General features: G+C 43.1%; 2 protein-coding genes across 10 annotated transcripts in view; both read right to left on the reverse strand.

The window, feature by feature from the left end:
* The window catches only part of SOS1 (SOS Ras/Rac guanine nucleotide exchange factor 1), a 50,367-nt gene extending 39,064 nt beyond the window's left edge, over positions 1 to 11,303 (reverse strand). For all 3 annotated transcript variants that reach the window (XM_080341994.1, XM_080341993.1, XM_080341992.1), the window contains exons 1-2: positions 10,877 to 11,303; positions 1,255 to 1,380 (exon numbers count right to left, since the gene is read on the reverse strand). In XM_080341994.1, the coding sequence (XP_080198120.1) occupies positions 1,255 to 1,380; positions 10,877 to 10,963 (213 nt within the window). In that variant the 5' untranslated portion in view covers positions 10,964 to 11,303. The remainder of the gene's footprint in view (positions 1 to 1,254; positions 1,381 to 10,876) is intronic.
* Positions 11,304 to 16,652: 5,349 nt separating this feature from the next.
* Positions 16,653 to 24,493, reverse strand: part of MAP4K3 (mitogen-activated protein kinase kinase kinase kinase 3) — an 84,256-nt gene continuing 76,415 nt past the window's right edge. For all 7 annotated transcript variants that reach the window (XM_080341069.1, XM_080341066.1, XM_080341067.1 and 4 more), the window contains 3 exons: positions 23,051 to 23,121; positions 20,522 to 20,577; positions 16,653 to 18,050 (listed from right to left, as the gene is read on the reverse strand). In XM_080341069.1, coding sequence (XP_080197195.1) covers positions 17,963 to 18,050; positions 20,522 to 20,577; positions 23,051 to 23,121 — 215 coding nt within the window. In that variant the 3' untranslated portion in view covers positions 16,653 to 17,962. The remainder of the gene's footprint in view (positions 18,051 to 20,521; positions 20,578 to 23,050; positions 23,122 to 24,493) is intronic.

Below are 24,493 nucleotides of genomic sequence, written 5' to 3' on the forward strand. Positions count from 1 at the left end.
AGCCTGCTGACTGAACAATAGAGATGTCCTGGGGAAAAAAATAAATGCATATGATCACATAATTCAAGAGAGCATCATTATGCATAAACACAAATGGGGTAAATTGAGGTTGCTTGTATCATCTCAAATTCTTGCACTTCTCATCCTGACTCCACAGCTCTAAAACTCAAAAAGCAATGCCGCATGTCAAGTTTTTTGTTAGCACTGTTTAAAACACAGCATCAAACAATCTTCTACAAACCTCCTGTCTCTTGAGTTGCCAGACCAGAATGCTGTTGCAAAATAGGGCAGCCACTTAACGGGACACTGGAACACTATCAGAGGTGTCATCAGTGTTCAAAAGAGAAGAGAAAAGATGAAACTCACAAATCCTGAGCTCAGAGACAGCTCTTTTTTTTTTTCTTTAAGGAGTTTTGCTTTGGGGTTTTGTGTATTTTTTTTGTTTGGTGTGTGTTTGTTTTGTTTGTTGGTTTCATTGTTTTGTTTTTTGATTTTTTTCCCCATTAGTCCACTTTCTTCAGAACATGAAGAAGTTGCACCTGTTTTGGTATCTAACCCAGCACAGGGAGTCCTGAATACTGGAAAACAACAGGCACACTGCACACCACGTCTGTGGCTTGGCACCAAAGTCCTCAAATCACAGTTAAGCACAAAGGATTACTAAGATATTCATGGGCTTAGAAGCTTAGCTAATTTGTTTCTCAGATGGAGAAACTCAGATTAAGTCCTCTTCTCAAACATCAAGCTGCTTTTCTGAGTAGATGTTGCAGATCTTTGCAAGGCAATTGTAAGAGAAGAGGTTTCCATATAGAGGAAAGAGGTGTTTCCTCAACTCAGTCTGAGAAAATGACTGAACTATTTTTCAAATTTCTGGGAGGACAGGGGATGTATCAGACTAAATCACTATGCTGAGAAAGCAGCACAAGAGCCTCAGACTAAGCAGCTATGGTTTGCATGAAATATCATTGGGGAAAAAAGGTCTTCTGAAAGGAACTCGTCAGCTTTACATACACAAGTTACGGTCACCATCTGTTATACACTACAACAGTTCAGAGGTAGTTTTACTGCGCATTGAACAACAAAATCAATTGATAGGAAAATCAGCTATTAGATAACTCGGCAGGCTTTATGCAGAAGATTCTGCTACATAAAGACATATTAATTATTGCTTTTTACATAATGAAATGATTAATATATTAACTTTTCATATAACAGTTCAAATTATTACAGATTTATAATAATTATTCTCTATACCTCTACATCCAGAAAACTTCTTGGCTGGGCTTGACACAACGTATTTAACAACTGGAGAATTAACTCCTCCACATACTGTAACGCATCTTCAGTAGAGGAAAGTTTAGGATGGACTTGTACCTGAACCTATAGGAAACAGAAAAATTCAAGCTTTGAGTTTTGCTCTTCCCCAAACCACATGCTTTACTTGCAAAAAAACAACAACAACCCCAACATTATAAAAGAACGAGTCAAACAGCTCAGAAAAATCCAACCCAAAACCACAGTTCTGTTAAGGCACACCAGATGAACATGAGTGAAACACCCATCTACACCTGATAGAAACACTAATCTCAAATGTTAAAGACACTCAAATCACCGTGACATTTAATGTCAAGAAAACAGCTAATTAGTAACTGTGCTTAGCAGTGCATTTAGGAAAAGAGTTTAAAAACCCTGCATACGTTTATCTTTCCCCCCTAGCTCTTAAATCATTGTTTGTACAAGGCTTTTTAGACATGGGGTTTTCTCCCTTTTACAACTCATTGTTCATCACTCAATCTATAATAATTAAATACAGACCTTTTTTCACAGAGGCAGCACTAAAGAAACAGCAATGACTTCAGCAGTATGTAGCCTTCAAATTATTTAATCCATTCTTAGTTAGCTCTCACTAAAATAAAATTGGTTTAGAAGTTTGTTTCCATGCTGTTTTAAAAAAAATATGTCAGCCTCTTGAGTAAAAAACACTTCAAAAAAGGCTACAATGTTGTCCCGGCACTAAGTGGCAGTTCAGAGGTTTTTAGAGTTTGGTCCCCAGACTTGTATGACATACTCGTATGTCATAAGTGTCTGTAAATTCTCACTGGTGTGAATCCACTGAGGCGCGATCCTCCTTGCTCCTCCCATTATTTTTGCAGACAGTCATTTAACTTCTGAAACCTCCAGTATAGCTTTTCTTTGCACATCTATAGCTCACAAAACAGCACAGTTTTAACCAGTTTAAATTTCAGGTACGCAAATTTCAGGTGCTTCAGAGCTTAAACAGACAGGCAGTTTAATCTCAGTCCTATACCCATGGCAACTACCATGCCAGAGCAAGATGACTGTAAACTTTTGCAATATATCTTTCAAGTCCCAATTTCGTCATTTTACCATTCCACTGCACGCAACTCAAAATGCCTCCAGTTTTCTCTGTCACCAACACAAGAGTCGAACCACCTTAAACCAAAACCCAACAATCTGTGTCATGCAAACGTTAAACCTATGTCTATATTCAAATAATGGTGCCATAACTATTTAATTTCATTCCTCTTCGCAGTTATAGCAAGAATTAAATGTTATGGAGTTCAAACGCACAACAGCCTTAAATAGAAATCAACTTGCCTGCTAAGGCACGGAGTTTGAAAACTTCATGTCTGGGCACAAATGGTGCTCATTTAAATGCTGTTCAGATTTAAATACGCTAGAACATGTGTTTAGTTTCCTGCAGCTTGCATACCCTTATGCAGCAGGTGCAGAAGTTATTGCTTTTTTAACTTAAAAGTACTCCAGCAAAAATAGGAAAACTTCTCTATATTTGACTAGCTAACGCTAGTATTTTGATTATGCCAACAGTTTCATTTTTCCTAAGAACCTGACTGTGCACAGCTACAGAGTGTGTTTGTGGATGTACCTGAGTAACAGCATGCCCAGAAGTCCCAACCATTATTTACAACTCAAGCACTAACATCTGAAATACTGTACAAGCTTGAAACATCTTAACACCAGAAATTACAGACTTGCAGAAATATTCTCTTAAAAATCAGAGCTGATCTGTGCTGTCAGGAAGCCAAACTGAACAAATATGTATTTCATTCTCCCTACACTATGCTCTAGCACTTTGTATTTCCAGAAGTGTTAAAAAAATAAGTCAATCCAATGGTAAAAATACAGAGCATGATAAATCACAGTGATGAAGAGCAGCTCTATTTTGTTCTTCACTTAGAAAACAGACTGCAGACTGAAACAGCCTTAACACAACTTTTCTGGTCTGTAACACAGAGTCTATAGGAGTAAGAAAAAACAAACACAAAAATACCACATCAGGCCATGACCTGAAACATTATCCATAGCCAGCCAAAGCAGAGTCAACAATGATAACCTCCTAGTTCAGGAGATAAAGTTCCAAACATTGCTCCTAAGCATTTACGTCTGGGCAGTAATTACATCATTCTTCTCGAAGGCCATCATCTTCTGGTACTATCAAGCTTTACTTTAGTAGAATACTCACCTCAGCAGAGATAAACATCATGAGGTACTACTGGCTTGACAGTGTAGTTTATATATACTAGGTTGGTAGTAAACAAGCTTCATTGCTACTTAATTGAGATTTAGTATTGTCCTGGTTTTGTTAAAAACAAGTTTCTCTTTTAGTGACTTTGCCTGTCAGCTAAAGCCTTCATATTAGCTGCATTTTCCTGGAGAACCAGATACATGTTTTGGTAAACACAGCAATGGAAGGCAAAGTTATTGATAAGCATGGATGCACCTCTCGCAAGAGGGGCAATGAGAAACAGGTGACCAAGAAACTGACCAACTGAGTGTAACATCCCATTCATGTGAATACTTCATATAAAAGTGGGAGATCACAAGGATCTCATCCCTTTTCCTTAAGGCCGACATTAGGAGAGGACCTTGCTAGTCATCCCTGCAAACCGAGGCCTAGTGACAGACTGAATCCAGCTCCGGTTGGCTTCAGAGTCCAATCCAGGACTTCGGGTGCCAGCTCTGCAGTTGCTGCGACTTTCAAGATTGGTTTTGTATATTTTGTATTATTTTCTCTACTCTTATTGGTAGCATTAGTAAAACATGTTTAATTTTTCCAACTCTCTTCTCTCTGTCCTTCTTTCCCTCCCGGTCATCCGTCCTTAATGGAAAGCTGAGGGGTGGGGCGGGGAGGGGGGGGGCGGTGGTTAACAATACATCTGCCATGGTTTTATTGTCACCCCGCAATCAAAACCTCAAGTATCAATTACAGTTCAAAAACATACAAGCAAAAGAAAACAACTAGACTTAACAAGCAAAACTACAGGATAGTTTGGTGTACAATTATCACAAAAATGTGTAATTTTAGTATCTGTACTACTATAGTACCTAAAAGCTCAGATGGAGAACGAAACAGTGTTATTTGAGGGTACTCAAAGCAAGTCCCAAGCAGTCCATTATCTTGACGCAAGACTTCATAAAATGCAAGATTTAGTAAGAGAAGACAAGAAATTAGAATGGCTGTTAGCATACGCTGTCACATGACCAGTTTCAAGAAAGATTAAGTTACTAGGGGGTTTCCATATTTCTCATAAAGTCAGCTCAGATTTTAAGTTACAAAAAACTGGGCCACCCTGCCTTATCACCCATGAAAAGGAGGAGTATGGCTTTAATCCCACCAGATCCTTCACAGTCCTATGTTAGAAATACCCATGATAAAAACAGACTTAACAACTTCTGAAGTGCAGTGATGCTTAGATAAGATTCTTATCTAAACATTTAACCTCTCATTTATGACAGAACCCATCCCTTCCCTCCTACACACAAAAAAATGTCCATCCTAAGATAAGGGAAATTTGTGAAAAGATCTTAAGCTGCTCTTTTAGTAAAGCTTCAATTCTTCAAAATACCCCAGCAAATTCTAATGGGCAAATACAATCTACATAAGCTACAAATCCCTGCCTCCATGGCTCTGTTTTCACTCAACTCATTTGATGACTTTTTTGAATATTCAATCTTTTTTAATTCCCAGAAGAGAAACAACCAGGATTCTCTTTATTTGAAGATAAGCAGAGCCAGCATTTCCTAAACAGTTTTTCATGCTCTGTTTAAGAATACAAGCAGAGACAAGCAGTGTCTGCTCAAGAAACTTCATTGCACTTCAGAAAAATTGTATGATATGACCACTTGGCTTTTTTTTTATTCCCTTAAAATCCAAAAGAGCAAGGAATTTTTATCAGAAATGGAAATAGCTTAAAAATTAGGCAACCACCATAAATCTTAACTACCAGAAAATGTCAATGAAACCAATTTTTAAAAAGTGCTTAATGAATAATACCAAGATAAATATATCTGATCTTATTTCATAAACCATAGCAACTTATTTCACATAAAGCTTTCTCAAGCCATTCATTTCAAACTCTACACAATAAATTATAATATAATTTAATATATAATATAATTAAAGGACTACAGAACGAACAGCTCCAGCTTACACAGAGGCCTGGTCTCCTACAGGTCCAACACAACTCCCAGACTGGTCACAAGGTGACCCAAACCAGAGTCTAGACCGACAGCAGCATATTCTGAACTAGAAAGAGATAAGAAAACTCATACAGCAGATTCAACAGTATGACTGACACTAAGCCACACTTCCTTGGCAACAGTTTTCAGTTACCTTTTCCTCACACAGCCATGAGGAAAAGCCTAGTTTGTTGTCAAGCTGAAAAATTCCAACTTACAATGAAAAAACCTCTCAAAGACTTCTTAAAGCATATTACAAAAACCCACCAGCATAATGCTCTAAAATAATCATTAGCAATCAACGCAATCAGGTTTGCAGTTCTCTAAATAAAGAACACACCAGAAAAAGCCTATGTGTGAAAGGCTGCAGAGAGAACAATACTGAACCAAGTCCCATCAGGAGCAGCAAAAGCTCCAGCAGCTTCAGAAAAGCTTGTAACAGAAGGAAATTATTCTAAAGCTACAAAATAAACAAATAAAAACGAAGCATCTACTGTTGGTTAGAGATAATTTTTTCACATGTGGGCAAGACTACGCGCTTACTGGTATTCTGATAAAAAGTCACAGTATGAACCCAAGCCTGCTAAAGAACAACTGCGCTTCACTGCTGAGTACAGGTACCATCATGCTGCCAGTCTTCCTTGGTGGCAGCTGAAGTGCCTGTAAGAAAGTGTCTCAAGGAAAAATCCCATGATATTTACCACAGCACTCTGATAATAAAATGGAAGAAGTTGAAATAAAACAGGTCAAGCTGTTTTCCAAAGCGCTAACAAGAGAGGGTGAAACTTCACTGATTATAAGCGTTTTTCTAAGTCTTGTCTAAACCTAAAATTTTCTAAAGCTTCGCTGTTTAGTCAACAGATTACTAGTAGAAATGACTTGACAACAGAGCAGGTTCTTCTAGGTGGGGCCGTGAAGAATTTTCTTCACTTCAGTAACTTTCAAAGTCTTCACTAGTGTTATAACGCTTATTTTTACTCAACATATCTTTTGTTAATCTTCCTTCAATAACTATCAAACTACTGACAAGCAACTGCTTATCACTAAAACACTCCAGGATGAAAAAAATTTATGTACAGTTTATATATATATATATATATATATATATATATGAGTGTTCTCACAGTGCAAGTACTGCATAAAAAGCTTTTTCTCTTTTATTCTTGCACATCTCTGCTGATATGTGGCAACCCTGCCCATGTTTTGTTGTCCTGATCAATTAAAAATCTAGTAAATTAAACCAAACACAGATGTCTTGGATCCAGACTTCAGCAACAATTCACCAAGGCCACGAGACTCAGGTTTTTGCTAACATGTCCCTTGATGTATCAAGGGAGTGGTACTACACTCTACCAGTGAGAAAATGAAAAAACTTACAGTAAAGTTTTGAACTATAGAAGGATCTTAACTTTATTCTCTACAGTCATCAGAAGGATAGAGAACCCAAGCAATCAGCTCAGGATGTTCTACATCTGCAATGAAGCAATGTCAAGAATAAGTAGTGCCATTCCAAGTAGCAAGTGGTAACTGGACTGCCATCAATTTGAAGAACTAGGTAATTAAAAGTCAGGTAGAAATATCTTTGTCAGCCACAGCTTCCTGAGCACTCTGTAGTCACTGAAGCAGCTTTTCCTGTCTCTTTTGCTCTCTGAGAGGTACAGAAGACTGACTATATGACACATGGAATACCTGGAAGCACAATGTCTGGAACAGTTTCTTTAACTCAGGAAGCAAATCCCCCTCAACTGTCAAGCCACATCAGTCCAATCATTTTGATCACAACAGATTCCAACATCACCCCTTGTTAATTGCTCAACTGATTCACAACAACTTGGAGTATGGAAACAGAGGAATATATATAGGTAAGAAAGTTCTTTCATTTTTCTTAATCATTGAATCGCTTAAGGTATCAATCAGTAAGGATGACACTTTCTACTGTAAAAAACAACATATCAGGGAAGAAGAAAGTCATAGGCATGCAGAGAAATTCTGACTGCATAAACAAGAGTTACACAAGCAAGAAGTTTAGGAAAAACTATCCAAAAGGTTATGACAAGAACAAAGTGTATAAATTCACTAGTGAAGGAATGTTGGAAGAGGCGTCACTTTGCAAGTGTCCTTTCTGAGACTGTTTTTCAAGGTGCATTAAAAGCAACGTATCTCCATCTCCAGCCACCCAAGAGCTCTGGTGTTCATGTGTCTTGAATCCTTCATTTTCAGCCTCAGCATCAAAACTTCTGTCCATTTCTGCAACTACAATTTCAGACACCAGCTGTTATTCTTACTTCCTTTTCTTGTACCTCATCATCACAATTACTGCCTTTCAACAGCAACCAAGGATCTTTGCAACATTCCTCTTTTGCTGGTTCAAAATAACAGTAACCAGGCAGAGAAGTATCTCAGCACACATTATCCTCTTCCTAATTGAGTGCACTGGAGTCTATCTTGACAGCATCTGAAAGAGAATTGGAAGAAAAGAGATTACATTATGATCTGAATGGTACAAGAGCTGCTTTTTGCAAATGCAGCTGTTCAATGCAAATACAGTTCCATTGTTAAGGTTCACGTCTAATGAAACACAAGGCATGCTCTCCTAAGACTCTGTTGATGTAGGAATAGATTTATTCTTACTACATACTCTTTGTTTGTTGCTTGATTAAAAAACAACAAAAACCTGAATGAAAATAACTCATTGGGAAAAAAAAAAAAGCTATTTACGATGACTGAACAATAGGCATTTTTTAAGAAAGTGATTCCAAGGCTGTAGTTTGAGCTCTGCATTACAAGCCAACTCACAGTTACAAAAGGGCAACAGCATTTTAATTATTCAGTCCACATGTGGGAGCTTTCCCCAATAGCTGCAATTACTCCATCCTTGTATATATGCTTTAACAATGTTAAATACCACTGTCCTTATCAGAGATATTAATTCAACATAGTTCTTCCCAAACTATTAAGTCTCACTTCCAGCTATGCAGGAAATCACTACAGTCCTGTTTGTGCATCTACCTGGTTTCAAAGTGGAGTTCAGAAAGCAGCTTGCTGTCACTGCCTGAGAATGAGTGTCAGCATCTGGTCAGCTAATGGGGGAAAATGAAGGACAGGTTCTCTAGTAACAACAGGACATACATGAGCTTCAAATAATCTGACTCCTACTGAGATAAGATGCTCTAGCAATTCAGCAGACAAAGCCACAAGGCACTAGTCTCTGTCCAGGACAGTTCTGCTCTTTGACCTTACTGGCATATGCTGCCAAATCTCTACTAGTTCCATATGCTGGCCTGCAGGTACAGCTCAAGTCCTTGGAGAGCAGAGCGAGGGGTGAGTGTCAAACCCACTGCCCGCAAAGCTGCAGTACCACATCCGCCTTGTGAACAAGGACAGACAATTGTCAAACCAGGTACACTGCAATGTTCATGGTTTTATCTCCCACCTATGACAGGTTCATTACTTTAGGGGAACTTTATCAGGGCTAAATACCCTAGCCAACACTACTTGTACCTGTGTAAGTTAGTGAAACACCCAGTTTGGTTTCTCCATTCATGAAAAAGCCATTAAGATAATAATTTAATATTTTCATCTGCTATTTAGTTTTCCTGTAGCTCAAGCATTTGGTTGTTCAGTAAAGCAGATGACAATATGGATGGATTTTTCATTTCCACCTTTATAGGGACAGCAATAGTAAGCAGCAGAAGACTGTGCTTCTGGAGCATAGGAGGCAATAGCCTGAGAGAAGAAAAAGGTGGTGATTTAATGAAGAACTGAGGTTGAGAGACTTAACACCTGCAGACATTTGCAAGTTTGAGTGTGAAGCCTCCAGAACTAGCTACACCTCACTCCTGCCATCCCTCTACCCACAGTAAGAAATACAGCACAGCACAACAAAATCAAGGCAACTATACCTTGCAGGGCCAGTCTGTCATCCTGGGTAGCTTGTCATCGTCGGCTTTCTCTGTTGACTTCAGACTCCAGAATTCCTTTTTCCCCCTAAGGAACTTAGCCAGCTCCTTCAGTAAGCATCTCTAATGCAGGATGACTCCACAAATAGCTTCTCCATCGGGGAGAAATCTTGCTCTTCAGATGTAGCGAGTAATTCCAGAGTTTTAGCTCACACTTGCCTTGAATCCTCACTCTGTGTCCTCCAGCAGTTAGCACTGAGCCTCACTCAGAATTTGACAAGCCTCTGCTACATCATGGAATAAACCATGCTCCAAAGGAACGAGCTCTCCCTGGCTGAGATCTTGGGTAGATCTAGTTTCCAAGCAGGTTCCAGTCAGATGGCCATCCAAGTGCTTCCAAGCACCACAAGAAGCAGTAAGTTGTACAGTTAGTGCAGAAGTTTCAAAGAAGTGACTACTGATCAGGGATAAGACATTAACAGTACGGATGAAACAAGCAAGATTTCCAAGGACTGGATGAAACAGCACAGTGTTGGAGGCCTCAAGGAGCACACCCAGGAAAGCGAAGCAATACATTGCAAAAGGAAATCAAGAAGAATACTGAACCAGTACAACTGCAACACTTGACACTTAAAATCCATAGTGGAGAATGCAATAGTTCAACTAGCCCCAGGAGTAAGTTTTTTTTACACAAAAGTTGCAGTTAATCATTGTAACTAGATGAACTCATGAAGCATTGCTGTGTACCAGCATCACGTTCTGCAATTTGAAGCCAGTTCGAGCAACGGTGTCAGAAACCCCTTGTTTCTTAAGCCTTCTACTTTCTGGGCTTTGACTGCAGAAGTTGAAGAGAAGCCCTCACCATTTTTTCTCTCTTGCAAATAAATTCTTTTCACACCACATGCACAAGCTTCACCATTATGAGGGAACAATACTTGCTGGTTTGTCCTAAGGAAGCCTTCTCAGCAAAAAGGCACTTAAGCTAAAAGAAGCTTAACTAAAAGTCATTAAGCCTGAACACTAATTAACCAAAATTCTCTCACAAGGTCCTCATAACGATCCCTCCCAGCCGTGTCAATGCTGGGCACTAAGGCAGCCCAGCAGAAAACCACAGCAGCACCACTTGCTTCCTTCTCGTCGAAGGGGGGCCAGGACCTGCCTGTCCATTAACCAGCTTTTATCAACCCCGCTCCGCCTGTCAGAGCATCGCCCCAGCGCGGCTCCGAGCGCTGCGCGGGGCCGCCGGGCCTCCCCTCCGCGGCACCCGCCGAGGCAGGCGCCCGGCAGGCAGCATGGCAGCGACCGATCCCCAGCGAGGCCTACAGCCGCTTCTGGAGCGCGGGGAGCGCCGGCCGCCCCGCTGCCTCGGCTCGGCCGAGGCCCGTCCCGCGCCGAGGCCAGACCGCCGTGCCGGGCCCCGGGCCGAGCCCCCGCGGCCCTCGCCCGCCGGGGCAGCAGACCCCGCTCCCCCTCACCTTCTTGAGGGCGGGCACCAGCAGCCCCCGCCACTTGGGCGCGTTCTCCTCGCTGAAAAACTCGTATAGCAGCGGCTGCGCCTGCATGGTGCCGCCGAGCCCGGCCCGCTCGGGGAGGCGGGCGGGGCGGGCCGGGCAGGGCCGGACGCCGCGAGGAGGCCGCCGCGGGAGCGCTAGGCGCCCCTCAGCAGGAGGCCCGGCGGTCCCCCGCCGCCGCCGGCGGCGGCAGGCCCGCAGCGGCGGGAGAAGGCGGCGGCTGCCGCATTCCCCGCCCCCGGCGCTCGGTGGTCGCCCCGAGGGGCGGCGGTGGGCGGCGGGAGGGGGCGGCAAGAGCGGGGTCACGCGGTGCGGCGCGCGGGCCGCGAGGGGCGGGGTCGGACGCCCGGAGCGCGAGCGCCACCACCTCCCCGCTCTCCCCGGCGCCGGCCCTCGCGCGCAGAGCTGGCGGCCGCGGCGCACGCGCGGCTCAGCGGCACCCGCCCCGCCCCGCTCCGCTCCGTGCCGGCTGCGCCTGCGCCGGCGCCTGCTGGAGGCCTTCCGTCCCCGCCCACTCCGCCGGAAGGGACGTCACGAGGCCGCGCCGCCCCGGCGCCCCCTGTCGGTGGGAGGTGCCGCGCAGTTCCGCGGCAGCCGCTGGGCAGCCCGGCGGCGTCCGGCCTGGGCTGGGCGCCCTTGACACCGCTGCGCCGCGCACGGCAGACCGTGGGCCCTGCGGAGGCTTGTGGAAGGGAGGGGCTTTGGATCCACATCAGACCCCCGAGGAGCTGTGCTGGGGTGAAGAGAAGCTCCTAGATTAATGCATATTGTGATTAAGTTACAAAGAACGTACCCATCACTAACCAGTTGACATGGTAAATGCTTTCTGACCACCTGCAAAATGAGGGGATATTTTTCAAGTTTTAGATCCTTCTGCATGACAAGAGGGAGACAGAAGATTATGTGATACATTGTTTAGAAGCAGAATGCTTAGTTTTGACTAATTAATAGATGCATTGTAAGTAAGAAACTGAATAATTATAACTAACATTATCAGTTATTTTTCAGTATAGATGTATGTCAAAGTTTCCAAAAATTGTAACGCATATATAGTAATTATGTGAATATAAGCAACGCAAGAGCATCCAGTCTTGGGAGCACTTACGGAGGATGATCCCCAGTGTTCCCCAGCACTGATAATATGAAGAATGCCACTTAACAGTATAATTGACTGTGCTGTTAAGTTTATTTCTCCACTTCAGGGGCAGGCGCGGCCCCACAGCCCCTCTCCCAGCTGGTGCCTTTGTGGACATGCTGCAGTGATGCCCCAGGGCTGTGCTCCCTGTGGGCAGCGACTGATCCCGCTGGCAGCTTCGCAGTAGCCAGGGTGGCCTGGGGCACAGAGACACTGTCTGCCCGTAACAACTGTCTGCTCGGAGCTGGAGGCACGGGGTGGTGTTGCTGTTTCCTGGAGACCTGTCACTCCCGGTTTGAAAGACACCATCATCTCACATGGGGACCAAGACCAGACATTATAAATAAACACCCCATTCAAGCAGCACAAGAACAGCCTCAAGCGTGAAAGGAAGCTTGGTTATTGGAAAAAAAAGGCTAGAAAAAGCAAAACCACAATGCAAATAAAGCCCAGAACTTTAAACAGGACAAAGTCCATGGTGGTCTCCAGGGCATGGCAGGATAGAGGGAGGAGAATGATGCTGGAGATGAAAAGCTGATCTTTGTGCTCCGCTTTGCAAGGCAAGGGGTCAGGAAGAGCCCAAGGGCTAGAAAAAGAAATACTGAGCTGCTGTTGCGGAGTACAGGGAGGGAGATAGATGTGTGAAAGCCTTCACTGGCCACTGGAAGGAAGATATAGGATCAGTTTCCCATCTGGGAGGAGAGCAAAGTACCTTTGCAGATTGCTTGGCCAGAGACTGCTGAGTCTCTCTTCATCACAAGGACTGGTCACGCAGACATCTGTTTAGAATGGTATTCATGTTGGGAGGTTCACTTAATCAGTGTTTGTGAAGTGCTCTGAGGACAGAAGATGTTCTTGAGACACTGAGCGATCCTTTAGCAGGTAATGGATGGAGCCTCTCAGAAAAAGCTATCTTAACCCTGCAGTTCTGCCTCAGGTATTTTTCTTCCAGACAGAACTGATGTCTGAAGGAGTCAGATTTCTGCTTTGAGAGTACTGGAACAAGGATGAAAGGCAGGAATATTCATGTCTCAGAGGTATTTGCTTGGTCTAGCAGCCTGCCTGCATGTTCAGGGACACCATCACAGCCTCTTGTAGACTGTGGAGCTGTTGCACATGGTGCCTTATGATGGAAAAAAAATCAGTCTGTTGAAGTTTAAATCTTCAGCTGCTCTCAAGCATGTGCAACACTGGGTGTAAAAATGCACCAGTGCTGTGCTCTGCTCTGCAGCCCCTCCATTTGGAGATGAAGGTGCTGAGGCTCTGCAGCATCTCTTTCCTTCAAACAAAACAGTGTTGGGTAATGTGAAATTGCAGGCACTGTGTTCAGCAAGTTCAAACTTCAGGTAAGGCCACAGGACAGTCTGAGCCTGAGCTCTGACTCCACCAGCTGATGACCTTCCTCTCCTGGCCTTCAGTGCTTTTTCAGTGCCCCATGCCTGGGGGCATCCTGGGTTTACTGCTGCTGACAGGGCAGTGAGCTCCTCACTGGCCTCTACCTGATCACACTCACTTTTGCCACATGGGAGAGTGTGGTTTTGCTTGGAAAGCAACTGAACAAGACAGAACTATCTTCAGTGCTGTCTGAGGAGCTGTTGCTTCACTGCTTGGGGCAAATAAACCAGCCTGTATGGCACAGTGAGAAAAGTCCCCTGAGTCCACTGAAGGGCAGAGCACACCTGAGAGACGCTGTTCACCCAAAACTTCCCAGCCCAGGCTTTGTGCCCCATCCATGATGGTGAGCGTAGGCAGGAGAAGTGCAGTCAGACACAGGTGCTGGTGGTGACCACATCTACAACTGCCCATCTCCAAGGTGAGGGTGTCTGAGGACCTGGAGGAAGGACTGCAGCAGCCTGGGTGCTTGTTACGCTGCAAGCTTTTGCAGGGAAGAGCACAGAGTTGAAAACTGGGGGCTGCTTTAGTAGGGATGGAGTGACAGAGGAGTTGAGTCATGAGGGGACAGAAGCAGCTCAGTGGCATGGGGAGGTGCAGGGTGGCAGGCAGCAGGATCCAGCCTTCATGTCAACAAGTGAAGATGAGACTTGCTGCCATTGCTGTCAGAAGGAGTAGAAACCAAAGGCCACAGCCATCGTAGTGGTGGGTTTACAAGGGTGTACAATGTCTGTGGGTGGCACAGGAACACTCGAGGCCCCTGAGTGCTGCTGGAGGAGGGAGAGGAGGATGAGGTGGAGGGTCACAGCAGCCTTTTGCCATACTGTTCTGAAGGCTGGCCAAGCAACAGGGGCTTACAACAAGTGACAGCACCCCTTTACCCCCAGCAGCTGCGGTGGAGAATGTGAGGAGGCACCACCAGGAGGGACTGCCCAGAGCTGGTGAGGTAGTCCTCCATTCAGCCTGCAAGACAGGCTCTAAAGGGAAAATCTGCACCCAATGAGATGCTGCCCAAGGAGAGAAGATGACCTCCAGCAACAGTGATGCAGCTGTGTTGTGGAGGTTGACACTGAGCAGACAGCAAACCCAGCATTGCCGTCCACAATGAGGACCTGACAGCCTACTGGGGTTCATGTCACCAGATGCATTCCCTAGCTCCTTCTGCACCCCTCAACAGATGACACAGGCCTGGAACATGACTCCTTATAACCCGTATTTTAGATCTACCTGGAGCGGTTTTGCCATGTTCACTGGTTTTACCAGCTTTTCCCCCCACCTTTTCCTGTAGATTCCTTCAAAAACCAGTAGTGCTCTTGGTAAAGCTGAACCCCGTGGAGCATAAGAAACCCCTCCCACCTGGGGGACACATCCATCCCCATCACTGCTCACAGCATTGCTGGGTTCCCCCAGCCCCATCACAAGGTCCCAGTGACAAAGCTACAGGAATGGGCAGCCAGCAACATGTGTTTCACCTCGCACAGCTCATGGTTTCAGTCAAGGGCAGTGGGACGCAGAACTTGAACCTGAACCCTGCCTTTTTCAGGTCACCAGATCCTGTTTCTGACAGGGGCAGGCAGCACTGTATGGAGAAATGTGCAAGAACAAGATAAGAGCAGTAGTCATTGCCATCCTCCCAGGTTCCAGAAGCACTTCTGCAGTGTACCCAGAAACCCGGGCTTCTTTTTTCTCTAAGAAACCTCAGTGTGAACTGAGACCCAAGCTCATCTCCTGCACTGACCATACTTTGCTGGCAGGTTGGTGGATGCCCCATCACGACACACTTCTGCGTCTTAGCGGCAAGAACCTCTAGCTCGGAGGAGAGAGAAAAAGGGACGCTACACAGGTTGTTAGAGAAGCTGCATTAGAGAAGCTGCATCAACAAGCTGTAGGCAAACGTCTTGCTCTAACCTCATGGTATCTGTGACTCCTGTCAGTGAGCCACACGCCGATCACCGTCTTACATCAGGATGGGGGTGGTGGAAGCTCCCACCAAGCATGGCTCAAGGAAACTTTCAGTTTATGGCGACTGCAGGTCTGGCAAAAGAGAACTTTTTTGCTCTACCAGACATTCAAGGTCCTGGGCTCAGCTGATGGCAGCTACCAGCCAAGGAGCTGAGCAACTCCATGTAGGGGAGAGGCAGTTTTATAACACAGACCTCAAATCCTGCAACAGGACAATTCCTCAAGAAGCAGGAATCCTTCACTTCCTTCTCATCTTTCAAGCTAGGGAGCAACACATGGAAAGCAAAGCTGTCCTGGTTATACAGACAGATTTGAGACAAGCCTGCCCTAGCACAATGCCCTCTTTTTCCACGTGCCATTACCTCGTCCTCTTTATTTTTAGCTCTTCTAGCTGCATCCCAGCATGCATTCTTGTACCAAAAATGCTCAACCACAATAAAACCCAGTAATCCCATAGCTCCTGTTGCCTGCAATTCAGCAACAGCCCCAAACACCAAGACACAGCTAATGCAGAAACCCCACGGGAGAAAGCGTGTTTATAGCACATCAGCTATACTGTACTTGGTTAAAATTTAACTGCTTTTTGCACATCAAAGTAAAGTATAGTCCATGGCAGGCAGGATGGAAATCCCCCTTGGGTGGCAACACAAACATGCTGTGAAACACAAGTTTTCGCCTTTTTCTGAGAACTCGGCTTCTCAGGCTTGCATTACCACCACAGGGTGGATCTGAGGTTCAGTGTAAGCGAACAGAAGAGATGGGGCCAGCAGAGGCAGTGAGCTTGTATCCCGTAAGCAGAAAAAAAACCCCTGCTGAAAAAAAAAAAACAACAAAACCCAACTCAAACCCAAATAGCCCCCTCCCCCCCCAAAAAAGAACAAAACAACACAGAAAACACCAAAACAAAACAAACAAAAAAACCAAAACACCCACAAAAACAAACGAAAAAACCACAAACACAACAGTTTTGCAGTCAGAGGTAGAAAAGTGGGTGACGGAGGGAAGAAATCAAACAAGCTGGAACCTGGGCTTATCTCAGATATGTATATCCACTGCCTAAAGACCAAAAGGGTAAGAACATCTAACCCTAAAGTGCTCGCCTAAACTGAGCTGAACTCCAGTGGTGTGACCATTCATTCATTCAGAAATGCCCAGCTTCTGTGTTTGGCACAAACATTTAATAGCGGAAGTCAAAGCTCGGTATGTTCCATTTTAGTCTTATGTGGAAAATTAGTGCAGGTGGTAATCTAATTGTACAACAACATGTTAAAAAAGTTTATTTTACATTATATACATTAGAGAACATATTTCAAAGCATTACCAATCACAACAATAATGCAGGCCATAAATCACTTTAAATTTAGTTTGGTTTTAGTGTATATTATCACAATAAAATATAAAGAACATATACAAAAAAGGAGTCAAACGTGTGCATTTTGCTAAAACTTGGCATTTACATACTCCATTGGAAAACAGCAATCAAAAATACTTCTGATCAAAACTAAGCTCCTGTGATGTGTAGTAACCATTGTATTGTTTGAATGAGGTAGTAACTAAATCATTTTGGCCAAGTGTTAACATCCTAAAATCAAGAAAAGTGTGAAAATGGTTATAAGGCCAAAAAAAGTCAAATGACAACATATCTGAGCCATTTCCACAACGTGGAATGTTGCTCCTTTTCATTGTGATGTGAAACTATGTAGTAACATGAACAGTAATACTCATTTTTATTACTGCATACACTAATAATTCAAACACCTATTGAGTGTTATAGCCAGGTACCACTAGTCTGGGACTGACACCCATCCAGAAGGTATTGTTTTAAGCATAGAGAAGTAATTGTAAGGACAGTTTTAATTAAATATAAAAATAGGTGTTTAACTCGTTTGTTTCACAATGAAAACTACCCAAGTAAACTAAAAAAAAAGAACTTCGAAGCCCAAGTCATAACCACGAAGTCACAGCTTACTTTTGTGACTAAATACATCACATCTCAATGCGTTGTGCAAACATGAACACCAGTGTGTTGCATCAAAATTAAAACAAGATTGTAATCCGATTACAGCCTTGGTTACAATTTCTAAAAGTTAAGATTTACTTGTATTAGTAAATTACATATAATAAAATACAATAGCATAGTTAAATGTACTATATTTGTTGCTAGCATCCCACTTTATAATAAACACATGAGAAGTCCTTAAAATAGTACCCAGATTTCTTTTTTGCATCCTCAGTGACTTTTACATCTGTACAGGTAAGACTCTTGTACTTCACAGGAGGATCGCTATCTACAGAGTCAGTGTAGGTCTTCAGCAAGAAGTTTCACTGAAAAATACTGCATATGTACAAAGATTACATAACAGGAAATTAAGCACTTCTGTGGTATCATAATGCTTATGTGTCTATACCACAAACAATTCTCATCTTCCTCTCATGCCACAATAAATTATAAAGTAACTGAAGTCGGGTTACTGCAGCTTTTGTGCAATTTCAGCCAGCTGTGCATGCTGCTGGAGCAGGAGTGTCCTCTGCTCAGGTGAGCTGCCTGCCGTCCGCTCTTCTCAGTAACTGTTCTCATGCCCTGCCAGGATATATAAGTTGCTGTTGGCTGTTGGGTTATCTGTTGGCCTGCTCTCCAACACCACGACCCTAAAATGAAAATTAAAAAGCCACAACATCAAGTAAGCCTTTGTTTAAAAACATCCCAGTATATAACTGTAAATATTATTTCCCAGGATCCATCTGACTGGAGGTCACTTCTCTTCCCCCTGGACGTCTCTAATCCAAAAAGCCACGCAAGGCCAGCCTCAAACCTTGCTCAGGGTCTTGTCCAGGCAAGGTGTCCAAGGATCTCCCATTGCCTCTCTGGGCTTCTACTACACTGTTTAACCATCCTCACCATGAGGTTTTTCCCCTTTTTGTCAGCTGGAATTTTCAATGCCGCAATGTAAGCCTGTTGCCTCTTCTCCTTTCAGTACGGGCTTCCGAAGAGGGTCCATCATTCCTCCATTGACTGAGCTTGTGCTTCCCAGCGTTTTGCAAAGCTAACTCATTCATCAGGCTCCAGTTCTGGAAGTTGTTTGTCTGCTCTTTGCCACTGAATGTGACAGATGACCAAAGCTGACTCTTCTGCGAGCATTTCTAGTCTCTCCCTGAGCCCATGTAACCTAGATCCACAGAAACTTCCCTCCAGTTCTGAAAGGCCCAGAGACAAAGGCTTTCAGGCCTAGAGAGTCCTCAAGGAAAAGACTGCTATATGCAGAATCTTCTCTCTTTTTCTTTTCTCAGTGTCCACTTTTGACCAGCATTGGAGACAGGAGACTGACTGGGTTAGCTCGACCTACACTACAACTGCAAAGACCAGAAGAGATGTCCTAGATCAGACCTCGCTCGAAGTGGAAAAATTGGCAGTCACAATTCTGTTTCACAAATTATTTGAGGGTTTTTTGTGTGTGTGTGAGGTTTTTTGTTTGTTTGTTTTTGTCCTCAGGCGAGAACTGCTAAAACTGCTAAATGGACCAGAATGTTCACGATTGATTTCTCCTCCACAGTGAAGGAAGAAATGTGGGAAATTCAAATCAATACATTGTGCATTCACTCAAGGAGAGGCTGCTTCCTTCAAAACTATCACTCAGAAAACCTACCCTCTGCTCAATGTGCTCCACAAAGGGAATGGCACCTCATACCACAAGGCAATCCCTGCTCACCAGGAGAAAGTGACATGCAAGCTCTTATCAGACTGATACCAGTTTTTTTGCTTCTCAGAACCCCAGTTCCTATGAACTGTCTAGGAAATTACATATGTTACTGGAAGAAGTTTTCACAGCTTAAGCACAAAATATGACAGAGCTGCAAGTTTATTGCAGTGCAAAGTATTTAAACATTGACTCAGCCTTGGGAGATTATTAGTGCAAGCCAAAAACAGATTAACCGTATTTGGGGAAGAGGACATTTTTCCAAGGCAGTGATTTGCAATGTCATGTCCATTGAGAAGTCAGACTCCTTTTTAAATGGAGCTCTGCTGCTGTCTCTCAACAACTAAGAGAAATGACATAAAGCTGAGCTCCACACATACCTCACTGGAACAGAGAAAGTAAAACCCTCAGGTCAGAGATGAGTATTACTTACAACTACCCATTACCAAAAAGCTACCACATATTGCACATAGGGCAGAACCCTCAACCCTCAGCCTGCAATAATTGCTGGTAACGAGCCAATAAAGCCACAGCACCATTCACTGCTGTTGATGTTATGGGCTGTTATCAAGCCCGGAGAAGCAGAAAACGTGGAAAACCTTGGGTTGATGAGAGGCTTTTTTGATAGTTCTAAGATGCAACAAGAGAGTGAGTTTATTACAAGTGCCATAAGACAGAGGCAATTCTCAGAAGAAAAACTAAAGCCTATCTTTGCAATTCATAGGAATACAGTACTGATTAAATCGTGTTGTCAGCACGCACTGCCCAGAAGATAAAATATCTGATGTTTTCGTGGCTGTTACAGAAGTACAAAGTTCGACAGCAGGGGAGAGAAAGTTGAGGAAGTCAATGACACTCCCGAAATAGCAGTTCCTGATTCAGCAAGCTGGTATCTGACGGGTCAGACAGATACGGTGTTAACGCCCTGCAAAGCAGACACCAAAAACCAGCTATGCTGGGAATTACCAAGAGCTCTTACAAGACCTAAGCTGTCATGTTGAGAGGACAATGGTAGAGTTCCCTTCTGGGGGTGAAAGTGAGATATTTACATTTTAAAGTATTTTTTGCATTTGTCTCAATAAGTAGATCTTGATGAGCTACCACAGCATCTGACAGTAAAGATTTCACCAAGTTAAACAAAAAAGTTACAGCACAAAAAGGAAGACACTCCCGGAGATTGTGACTGCAGCCAAGTAGGAGCTTGCTAGCATGGCTGAGTACTTCTGGAAGCCCACAAACACTTTTAGATTTATTTTTTTTAAAGAAAGAGAAGTAAACTTGAAAGGCTGAAAGGCAGACATGCACAAAGAAGTGAATAATATGGCTAAAAAAGTAATCACAAGAAACAAGCAAAAAGAACTTTTACAAGGTAGGAGGAACACACATTCTTCTATTTTAGCATGCCATGTTCACTTCTCTTCATACCTGTCAGATCCCAGAAGCCTGAATATCCTTGTGTTATCAGAAATTTCTTGTGTGATCTAGACAAAAAGAGAAAATAAGTGACTATGTTACCAATTTACTGCTCATTTAAGTCAGCTAGAGAATTTAATGCAACTGTCACTTTCAAATGAGATCTCAAAGTTTTATGTAATTTCCACCACATTATGTGAATTCCTCTGGTAGCAACTGCAAGCACAACAGCCATGCTCAGCACTGCACAGCATCCAGGCTACTAGCGCAATTCTCTGTACAGCCATGACTGAAATAGGCAGCTGTAGAGTGCTATTTGTCTCACTCTAGAGTAGGTATCAAAAATGAGTCAAGTATATCACACATACAATGCATTTTGTTGAAATTCTGAATCATAGTATTGATACAGTAGCTTCATATTCTGAAAACCTTAAGAGACAAACAATCTAATTTGTGATGCTCATGTACATTGTGAAAAGAAAAAATAGTACTTTGACATTTCAGACTCATGCAATAGAGCTCTGTTTACCACAGGTGAATTGTACTTCTGTGATACATCTTTATGATCACATGAATACCAAAGCACTGAAAAAACCATCATGTTAATCAACTGAAGCATATTCTTGAGGAGAGATTCTTCACTCCTTCCCAGATCCTAGTAGCATCATCTGATTTAGTGAATTCACTTACGCCACAGAGAACTTGCAAGAGAATTTTAATTCACAACAAAGTTCCCACTTTGTTAAGAAAAGGACTTCCTGCTTGCTGTGGGGCTGAGTCTGCATAATCTTGGTGCAAATTTCAAGCTTCCCGTCTCAGAATTCACATAGTTCCCTGTTTCATTCTTCCCATTCAATCAAACCACTGTGGAAAGTCACGGTTGTGGAAGAACATAACTTTGCAAGCAGCTCAAATCCTCCCAAATTAGACCAACTGATACAAGATTAGGGAACTTGAACTAATAATGTCTTCAAAGACAGACAGGTCAGGTTTTTGTCCCATGTAGCAGCTTCCTACATATTACATAGCATAGAATTCCTCAAAAGTAGTTAATATGGTAGAGATTTGAGCCTCGTAATGCAAGCTTTTCATGTTACAGATTAAAGTGACTGGTTTTTGTTTTTTCTTCTTCTTCACCATAGCTGTGGCTAGTAAGGACAGCCAAGAGAGAGAAGGCCCGAGAGCTTACCCTAGATATGTTCTACAGATAAAAAGTTTTGGGGTGGCTTGTTTTCTGACAGCAACTCAGTTCTGCCTTCTGTTCTTCATTTAGGCACTGGCTTTGGCTTGACAATAACAAAGCAAGAAGACAGCAAAGACAGTGTTTCTTGTGCTTTACATAAATAAATCACAGCATCCACTTGCGCTTCAGCACTTTAGATCATGTCCTCTAACAACTGGACCAGAGCTACTAAGTGCCAAGGGGTGGAGGAACCCTCTGAGCCCTGCAGAACGCTGCCAGCAGGAGTCCAGAGCTGGAGAAGTGCCTGGCAGCGTCATCTCATCCTCTTGGTCTGTGCTAACAGCAGGGTGCTGCTGTTCACCATTATGAGTTCTTGGGAGAAGGACAATCGTGCCTGGGGATCAAACGTGCACAGATGCCACAAGAACCATTTTCAGACTTGGAAATGAGTCTGACTCTAGTCTCTGGTCTAACTTCCCATAAAGAGCAGCCTTACTGTCATCACAGATTAGATCAGCTGTGGCTCTGTGCAAACAAATGTAGTTGTATAACAATGTGGAATATCTAAGCTTGGTATGGTGTGACTGTACATGTACCTTAAAATACAGTTAGTCATAACGACCTTAGTTTCTCAGCTGATGAAACAACTGGTGAAGTTTGTAAACATTCTTTAATAACCAGATTAAAAGACTCATTAAAATCCTACAAAGCACATTTGCAGCAAGAAAAAAAAAGAGCTCGGAAGGTACTTATAATGGTTTAACAATGTCTAAAGATCACATCAAACTAGCTGAAAAAAGGGACTACACAGAAATTTTAGAAAAAACCTTTAGGTGCATCTGACATTTTTCTCCTGAGAATGAAAAATACTTCTTGTGAAAGCTGGCCACTAAAATTGTTGAAGTACTCATAAACCAAGGGAACATGGAATAAACTAAAAAACAGGCAACTCATTTGACACTGTGACAAAAAACTAAGCTCAGCAGTGCATCGTGAAACCACTGGCAACCCCCAAATTTTGGTATCCTTGTGCAAGAGGCTAAAGGACTGACACTGTTCTTCAAAGCAACTGAAGGTGAAGAAAATTAGTGTTACCAAAAATTAGGCTTGGATATTTTCTACGGCATCGTGGCCTGGTCTCTTGTTGTTTTCTGCTTCTCATATTAGACTGGGCCTTTTGTATAGCTTCACTAATTAGTTTGTAGCTTATGAAACAGACTTAAAATGCAACTCCACCTTCCAGGTCTAATCTAGGAAGTCACTGATATGTTTTATTCTTTCAGACCACAAAATTACAGATTTATCCTCTCTTTGGTTTCTAATAGAAGCTAGAATTTGAAGTAAAATGCAGTACTTACCTCATTTGATCTAAAGCTCCTTCCTTGCATGCCATGTTTCCAGAACGCTAACACGCTGTCTTGTAGACAGACTGGTAACAAAGAACATTGGAATCAGTTTTGAGGTATAATGCCCACTCATGCTTTTAAGGCCAAAAGTATACGATGGCAATTTTGAAATTTGAGCATGTATGTTTTATTGTATCATGTATATATTGTTTTATTTTATGTATGAGATACAGACTGCAAAATGTCTCAGGAATCACTGAACCTGCCTCAAAAGCAGCTGTATTTATATATTTTTGTTTGTTTGTTTAATGAACAGGGTTTAAAAATATTCCCACCCAACCAGAAAAAGTTCTAAAATGGTCCTTCTCTCTAGTCCTAAACATGTCTTTTCCCTTAAACAGGAACCCCCTCCTCGTTCTAATACTAGCAGAATGTATACATTGAACTTTAGCTGAAAAGTTACAGGGATACTGCAGTGACATTCTTCACTTTCCCAGCAACTGCTGGGTAATATTGCTTCTGCAACAGCAATGCAAAGATTTACAGAGCCCTCTATTTCCCGATCCTTCCCCTTGTCACAAAGGTGGTGACAGACACCTGCATTTGAACCCTGTGAAAGGAAATCAGTCCAGGGCCTTCCTCAGAGAGAGGGCAAGTGTGTAGGTCACCAGGAAGAATCTGTCCCATCTTTATCCAGCATTCTGACTCTGGGCAGGTATGCAGGAAAGAGAGCAGAGCTCTTTGGAGACACAACCAGGCCAGAACAGGACACTGGTAGTTCGTTTGTGACAAGCAGAGAGGGGACTGCAGCATGTGCAGAGGCCCCACAGTGAGCACCTTCAAGTGCATGTACTCCTCCTTCCTTATCAAGAGCAGCCATAGAAGTAATGTTTTCCATGACAATGACTTTTTGTCCCTTTCTCTGTGGGACACCATGTTTGAAGCACCTGAAACTTTAAAGCTTCTCCTCAGAAGTAAATTCCCTCCAGCTCCTTATTTTTATTCCTAGTGTTCCTCCTCTTCTGGTGCTACCTTCCATCTGTGCACACATCCTTCCTCATCCCTCTTTCAAAAGCATGTGATGCAATCCAGGTATGTAACTGGAAAACTGTTAAAATAAGTGTACTCTGTCTGTGTTTCACAAATCTAAATTATGCAGATTCTTCACAAGAAAATAAAATTTACGTAAAGTGTGACATATCATAATTTAGTCTTTAAGCTGCTTTATAAAAATGGACTGCATGATCACTAGCCATGAGGGTTTCATAGGGTTTATGTAGGTTAACATATTCCTTTAGAGGCTGTCATATACTCAAGACATTCAGCTTTATCAGGGAAGACTCCAGGGTTATTAATCCATTCCAACTGCTCAAAGGGAAGCCCATTGCACTGTGGGCTAGAACCTTTCACTGAGTCTTCTCACACAAAGTTAAATGCATGAGATAGTGTTTCAAA

This window comes from Nesoenas mayeri (genome assembly GCF_963082525.1).
Source record: "Nesoenas mayeri genome assembly, chromosome: 3".
Classification (NCBI taxonomy): Eukaryota; Metazoa; Chordata; class Aves; order Columbiformes; family Columbidae; genus Nesoenas; species Nesoenas mayeri.